This window comes from Lasioglossum baleicum, chromosome 19 (assembly GCF_051020765.1).
Source record: "Lasioglossum baleicum chromosome 19, iyLasBale1, whole genome shotgun sequence".
Classification (NCBI taxonomy): domain Eukaryota; kingdom Metazoa; phylum Arthropoda; class Insecta; order Hymenoptera; family Halictidae; genus Lasioglossum; species Lasioglossum baleicum.
The window spans coordinates 2975540-2983987 of record NC_134947.1 but is presented as its reverse complement, the minus strand read 5'-3'; the positions used below and the strand labels follow the sequence as shown (position 1 = coordinate 2983987).

Sequence of the window (8448 nt, the reverse complement as noted above, 5' to 3'; positions counted from 1 at the left end):
AACTTCTATTTTCGAACCTCATCAGTTGTTGTACTTGTTAAGTTTTTAAAATATATACTGTGTTAGCTTCCAAGACTCGAATTTATTTTTAACTAGTCGGCGTTATCCCCATAACACCGTCACAGCCCCGAATATCGTCGCGAGCAAGCGGAACGGGCTTTACGACCCCGCGAAGTTCGGTATACGGACTTGCGGTATTCGGACGCTTCATTTTTGGTCCTTCGAGCCGGATTCAGACTGTGGTACCTGGATCCATCATTCACGAAGTTGGACGTCTGGAAGCAGCGCTCAACAAACGTACGAGACAACGGGAAGATTCGGTTGCACAGTTAGCGCAACATCTTCGTGTCATCGACCATCGGAGCAGTAGAGTCGGTAGAGTCTGGAGCTCTACCTCTGCAGCATCCACGAGGCCTGTCAACATCGTGAGCGTTACACCTGTCATTCGTCGGTCGACGCGGCCATCGTTCCTGAGGAAACGCATCGGGACCGTGGACGACAACATTCAGAGGTTCGAGAAAATTCATCGCATCGTTCGCATCGAGGGCAGCATCCAGCATCACCGTAGGACGGACGTCGCCGGTGCAGCTGAACAGCAGCTCAACAACGCACACAACACCGTAGGACGAAAACGTCGCCGGTGAAGCAGTAAACGTGAGTCACACTGTTAAGGTCACCACTCCTTTGTATCCGTTTTCTGTGTTCTTCTCTCTTCCGGGTCATTTTGAACGTAATCATGGAACACGAGGGCATCGTACATACTGAAAGTGAGTTAGTGAGAAAGCGTGGGACAATAAAGGCGAGATTGACGACGTTTAGTAAACTCATAAATGAATTCGGTGAACCAGCCTCAGGTGACGTTCACCAATTACGGCTACGTGTGGCAAAAATGGAACGCGATTTCCAATCGTTTGAATCAATTCAAGACGCAATAGAGCTTATAACTCCCGAGGAACAGTATGAATCTCGTCTTAGTGAACGCATGGAATTTGAGGATGTGTATTACGCGAACGTTGCTAAGGCTCATAAATTTTTGGAAACAATTGATCAGCAGCAACCGTTAGCTGTAACTTTCAATCAAAATACCGCAAAGGATATCCAATCGCCAGTAACGGTAGAGTCCGACTTGCAAATCAAATTACCGACTATGCATCTGCCTAAATTCAGTGGCTCTTACACAGAATGGCCAGGTTTCGCTGATTCCTTTCGCTCAGCCGTTCATGACAACACTAACTTTCGCGAAACGCAAAAGTTGAGTTACCTTCGATCTTGTTTAACCGGCAAAGCCGCCGAAAAAATCGAGTCGTTAGAGACCACCACCGCGAATTATGCAGTGGCGTGGAACCTGCTGGAAAATTATTATAACGATCCAATAATCGTGATCAATAACAGAATTCAAGCCTTTTTCGAATTGCCTACGTATATACGTTCCAATACCGCGTCTTTGGGTGAACTGGTCGATCAAGCCAGCAAACATTACCGGGCATTACAAGCCCTGAATAAGCCTTTCCTCGAAGCATTTCCAATTTACGCTGTCACTTCGAAACTCGATGAGGCGACTCGCATGAAATGGAAAGAGCGAATCCAGGGAAAGACAGACATGCCATCCATGGAGGAACTACTCCAATTCTTACAAGCGAGGCAAAAAATGTTAGAGACAAACGAGAAATCGGCCAAACCGGCATTTTCAGATCAACCGCGACCGATAGTTAAAACGTACAATAACACGAGACCACATCAAAGGAGCAATGTCGCGTATACCGCGGTCCAACCGTCATGCGCGTTATGCAAGGAGAAACACTACACTGCGTCGTGTTCAAGATTATTACATACGGAAGTAAATCAAAGGCTAGGGTTGATAAAACAGGCAGGATTATGTATTAATTGTTTAAGGCCTAATCACGCTGTCAGAGAGTGTCGAGCAGGTTCGTGCAAGCAATGTAATGGAAAGCACCATACATTGTTGCACAAAGGACCAAACAGCGAAAAACAGGTAGAAACTCGGGAAAACGTCTCGGCGCTGACCGCAAGCGTCGGGTTCGAGATGCTATTGTCCACGGCCGTTGTAAATTTAGTGGATAGGCAAGGACGGTCGTTACCGTGCCGGGTATTGTTAGATTCCGGGTCTCAATCGCATTTCTTAACCGAACGCATCGCAGGACAGTTGGGACTGCCACGCGATCGCATAAATCTACCGGTAATCGGTATTAATAAATCGACCACGAGCATACGGTATGCGGTAAAAACGCATCTTCAATCTCGTATCAACAAATTCAATGTTGCAGCCAATTTCTTGATCATTCCACATATCACGAACTCCTTACCAACACACACTATTGCACGGTCGGAATTAGCTATACCGAAAAATATTCAGCTTGCCGATCCCAATTTTAATGTATCTTCCGAGATAGACGGTTTGATAGGGGCAGATCTCTTCTTGCAATTGCTTTGCGTCGGGCAAATACAATTAGCCAACAAGGCAATAACTTTGCAGAAAACCAAACTCGGTTGGGTTATAGCTGGTCGAATACCTACATCGCGCACACCAAAATCGACACAATGCAATCTCGTAACGGAATCGGTGCAAGATCATCTTGAAAAATTTTGGCAATTAGAAGAATCCGCTAACGAGAACATACGATCGAAGGAAGAGACAGATAGCGAAAGGCATTACCAAGAAAACACAATTCGTGACTTGGCCACCGGTAGATATATCGTGAAGTTTCCTTTCAATGACAAGATTCATCAGTTAGGACAATCATATTTTATCGCGTTGAAAAGATTTCGATCCTTAGAACAGCGACTTAATAAAAACCCGGAATTAAGAGTCAAATATACGCAATTTCTCGACGAGTACTTGAAATTAGGACACATGACAGAAACACGTACGCAAACAATAGAAGACGGGTACTATTTACCACATCATCCAATACTGAAACAAAGTAGTTTAACCACGAAACTCAGAGTCGTGTTTGACGCATCCGCAAAGACTTCGAAGGGTATTTCTTTAAACGATACAATGTTGATAGGTCCAACTATTCAGGACGATATTTTTTCAATAATTGCGCGTTTTAGATCACATTCTTACGTACTGATGGCCGATATTGAGAAAATGTATAGACAGGTTTTCATACACCCCGATGAACGAAAATATCAAAAAATACTGTGGCGTTCAAATCCGAGAGAACCCATAAAGACATATACACTAAATACGATCACATACGGTACCTCATCGGCGCCATACTTAGCGATTCGGTCATTGTTTCAATTGGCAAATGACGAAGAACATCGTTTCCCCTCGGCAGCTAGGACATTGCGAGAGGATTTTTACGTAGATGACGTAATAACCGGCGCAAACACATACGCGGAAGCCGCGATAATTCGCGACGACCTCATTCAGCTTTGCAAGCAAGGTGGGTTCGATCTGAGACAGTGGGCATCAAACGACGTTAGACTTATCGAAGGCCTAGACAGCAACAGAGACACGACACACGTACTATTAGACTTAGAACAAACAATCAAAACATTAGGAATTCATTGGGACGCTAGACGCGACGAGATCACATACAGTGTGAACGAATTTTCACAGAGAGATCGGGTTACTAAACGCACCATGCTATCGCAAATCGCGTCATTATTTGATCCCTTAGGACTGATTGCTCCAGTGATCATACGCGCGAAGATATTAATGCAGGATCTGTGGAAGCTACAGTTAAATTGGGATGAATCGGTTCCGGCTAATATATTTACAACTTGGTGCACATTTTGCAATGAGCTGAAACAGCTGAAAAATGTAAGAATTCCCAGACAAGTAACACTAAAAAATCACGGGGAAATGCAATTACATGGGTTTTGTGATGCGAGTGAACAAGCGTACGGGGCTTGCATCTACATACGAACGATTGACAAGGAAAACAACGTAAAAACGCAATTATTAACAGCTAAAACTAGGGTAGCACCGGTAAAAACTGTGACACTGCCAAGACTAGAATTATGTGCAGCACATGTTCTAGCAAAATTACTTCGTACTACGATTCGCGCAATGAGGAGAATATCGTTCGAACGTATTTTTCTTTGGTCCGTTTCAACAGTCACGTTGCATTGGATAAAAACTTCTCCTCACAAATTAAAAACATTTGTAGCCCATCGAGTAACTGACATTCAAGATGTTACTGGCAACTACGAATGGAGACATATAGCGTCAGCAGATAACCCTGCAGATTTATTATCGCGCGGCTTAAGCACAAAGGAATTGATCGATAGCGCATTTTGGTTCCACGGTCCATCTTGGCTAAATTATAAGGAGGACAAATGGCCTGTTTCTCGTTTAGAGCCGATAGCAATACCTGAGGTTCGGCCTTCTATAGTATTAACCACGCGCACTCTCGAATCAGATATTTTGGAAAGATTTTCTTCATTTTCAAATTTAAAACGTGTCTTAGCGTACATTTTACGTTTTCGACATAACAGTTCACGCAAAGAAAGCAATAAAGGCACGCTGTCGACATTAGAACTTCATAGGGCAGAACAGTTAATCGTTCAATTAATCCAAAGACAAGAATACTTGTCGGAGTTCCACGCCCTAGAAAAAACTAAATCAGTAACCGGAAATCTTGCTCCTTTGAATCCATTTATAGATAGCGACGGCATATTGTGAGTCGGTGGGCGATTGTCCAGATCGGAATTGCCCTATAATGCGCGACATCCGATATTATTGCCAAAAGGTCATTTCGTTACAAAACTAATCATCACAGATTATCACATAAGGAACTTTCATGCCGGAATTCAAGGCACGCTTAATTCGTTACGGCATAGGTTCTGGATTCCAAACGGAAAGGGTACAATCCGAAAAATAATTCACGGATGCGTTACTTGTTTTAAGGCGAAACCTCCGGTTTTCGAATACAAGATGGGCGATTTGCCCACCGATAGAGTCACCTTTACAAGACCATTCAAGATATCCGGTGTTGATTTTTGCGGTCCAATTTTCATAAAAGAAAAGATACAGCGAAATCGGAATAAAGTTAAGGTATATTTAGCTATTTTTGTATGTTTTTGTACCAAGGCGGTACACATTGAAATAGTCGGTGATTTGACCACAGATGCATTTCTAGCAACGCTACGGCGATTTTTTGCACGGCGAGGTATTAGCTCCGATATCTATTCGGACAACGCAACAAATTTTGTAGGTGCGAGTCGGGAACTCAAAGAAGTATACGCATTTTTCAAGTCAGAAACGACAAACGACACAATCTCTACCACGTTGGCCAATGAAGGCATAAATTGGCATTTTATTCCACCACGATCTCCGCATTTTGGCGGTTTGTGGGAGGCGGCAGTTCGCCGAACTAAACATCACTTGGTAAGAACGATTGGTAATACGTTGCTTTCGTATGAAGGGTTATTAACGTTCATAAACCAGATAGAAGCCATTCTAAATTCCCGTCCCATCACTCCGTTATCCACTGATCCCAACGACCTACAACCATTGACTCCTGGTCACTTTATTGTTGGTGAACTTTTAACAAGTGTGCCAGATTACAGTTTCACTGAAACGCCGGTCGGCAGATTATCGTCTTGGCAGCATATTCAACAAATGCGACAACACTTTTGGAAGCGATGGTCTAAAGACTATTTGCAGGAACAAACCACAAGGAAAAAGTGGTTTAAACAAGGAGCACCGGGCATTGCCGTGGGAGCGCTTGTAATCATAAGGGAAGACAATGCGCCCCCGCTGCAGTGGCCACTAGGACGCATTACGGCAGTGCATCCTGGTCAAGACGGTGTCATTCGCGTGGTCACCGTGAAAACGATTCACGGAGAGTACAAACGTTGTGTTAAGCGCGTAGCTCCACTTCCTTTGTACGAGCAACCTAATACTTAATGTAATAAGACGTTTCATTTGTTTGACCTTATTGTATACTAACCAAGGCGTAGATTTACCAAACGTATAGATAATAGTCACAATTTTTTATTGCGTGCTATTTTTTATTGTTCTCATAGTTACTTATATTGTTTACATTTTGCATACTCGTTTATATTTGTATAATCTTAGTCCATTCTAGCTATCTAGTTTATAAAAAAAGCGTATCTAACCTGTAGACTTAGTTCGTATCTTATCCAAACAAATCATATCGTAGCAATATTATCGAAAACTGAGAATCACATTGTATGTATTGTTGAACTGTATAGTTCAAGGCGGGCGGCATGTTCGGTCTCGAGCAGACCGAACGTGAGATTTTAGACACGGTCCGCTGCAATAACCGAAACACTCGACGCGACGCGACGGTCCCAGAGTTTGGGTGTCATCGGACACCACTTCGGGACCGTCTCGAGAGCGAACCACGACCATTGACAGGGCAATCTCTGTATAAAGACTTTAGTTTCAGTATCGTTTCCCATATCATTCACACCTAGTAATTTTCATAGCCTAAACATAGTTTTACCAAAGCGCTCCTACTCCTACGACCAATAGGCACCACCCACTCACCAATAGCAATCACTTCTTCATCCCCATACACTTTTAGATAACCAATAAGGAAAGACGCCGTGTCGACCTTATACACAACGCGACACGAAAGACCAGAACACAAAATTCACTCGAAGCGATAACTACCTCTAACTTCTATTTTCGAACCTCATCAGTTGTTGTACTTGTTAAGTTTTTAAAATATATACTGTGTTAGCTTCCAAGACTCGAATTTATTTTTAACTAGTCGGCGTTATCCCCATAACACCGTCACAGCCCCGAATATCGTCGCGAGCAAGCGGAACGGGCTTTACGACCCCGCGAAGTTCGGTATACGGACTTGCGGTATTCGGACGCTTCACATTTTCCAGTCTCAAATGCGTTCTAAAATTCTGAAAAAAATGTAACATATTTCGGATCCTAATGCGCATATTTTAGAGAATTTTTCAGATTTTTTTTATGCAAACTGTGGTCGTAAAAATTGAAAAACCCCCGAAAAATCGGAAAAATGCAGATTTCTCGAAAATATGAAAACATGCTATTTTACTGTTAGGCTTCCTGATAAAGTGTACTATAACAGGCGGTGCCGTCAATTTATTTCAGATTTTTTGTTATGGGTCATCACTGTCAAAAATAATAAAAACCGAATTTTTTCGACGTTTCTGCTGTGAGGAGGAAAGTTCTACACTTGTTGATTTTACTGCGGGTGTATATCAAGTAATTTTTATCGTTATTACATTGCAATAAGCAGTTACATATTTGACCTCAGAAATGCAATTTGAGAGAAGAAAAATTGTATTCCGTGCGTCGAGAAGTTCAGTGACTTTTTGTTATAACTTTTGAACCATAAGAGATATCGGGATGAAATTTGCACTAAAATTCATTGAAAAAATAGTCAATTTTGACTACAGACAAATAAATATTTTTTTCATTTGTTAAACAATAATTTTTAATTAATTTTCATTGAAATTTTTAATTAAAAAATAATTGTTTAAATACAATCTTCCAAACCATTTTTTACTTTCTAAGTATGTATTTTATATTTACGTTTCATACATGCAATGCTTTATGGAATGGGTAAAATGTAAAGAGCAATCTCTTTTTAATCAATGCATACAAAAAGTACCAAGAAGATAAAAACGCTTCGCAAACGCGTCAAAAGATATTGTTTATAATAATTTATAATATTTATAATATTGTGTATAATATATAATAATTTAGTGACATTTTTTTTCTATAACTATTGGTATGAGATTCGAAATGGATAATATAGAATTGATGGAAAAAAATGTGATAACAATAACGGTTTTATAATATAACAATAATAGCATATAATGAATACCATGAAATATTACTGCCACCAATAGGATTCGAACCGTACTCTATCTGAACATTCTGGTATATATTACACAGAATACACAAGTCTTCTTTCTCTTAAATCGCATTTGTTAGGTGAAACAATTGCTTTTTTCAATGTAATTACGTTTAAACCTCCTTGATATACACCCGCAGTAAAATCCACAAGTGTAGAACTTTCCTCCTCACAGTAGAAACGTCGAAAAAATTCGGTTTTTATGATTTTTGACAATGATGACCCACAACAAAAAATCTGAAATAAATTGACGGCACGGCCTGTTATAGTACTTTATCAAGGAGCCAAACAGTAGAATAGAAATCTTTACTTTTCTGCAGATGGCCAATGAAATAATAATTAAAATAAACGACAATTAAAAATAATGTTATCTTGTTTATTCTCTTTCGTCATTAATTAATCTCGAATCGACATTGAAAGATGTAAAGATACGAATCTTTGAATTCTTCTGCTTAAGAATGTTCTAAATCGCAGTACTATATAATTGTTTTAATTTTTAATTATTCTCGAGTATCCATACTTCCATGAGCGTTGATCTACACACAATTAATGCACATGTATCATTCCAAGCGAAATAGGACTACTGTTTCGAATTTTGTTCAAATTT

The 8448-nt window shown here is 40.6% G+C and overlaps 1 protein-coding gene across 1 annotated transcript; it reads left to right on the top strand.

Annotated features, from left to right (window-relative positions):
• Positions 1 to 736: 736 nt before the first annotated feature.
• LOC143218344 (uncharacterized) lies at positions 737 to 6417 on the top strand. The gene is made up of 7 exons (XM_076443476.1): positions 737 to 767; positions 849 to 2999; positions 3306 to 4653; positions 4768 to 4838; positions 5190 to 5362; positions 5423 to 5845; positions 6193 to 6417. Exons 1-7 carry the CDS (start codon positions 737 to 739, stop codon positions 6415 to 6417), a joined length of 4422 nt encoding a protein of 1473 aa, XP_076299591.1.
• Positions 6418 to 8448: the final 2031 nt, after the last annotated feature.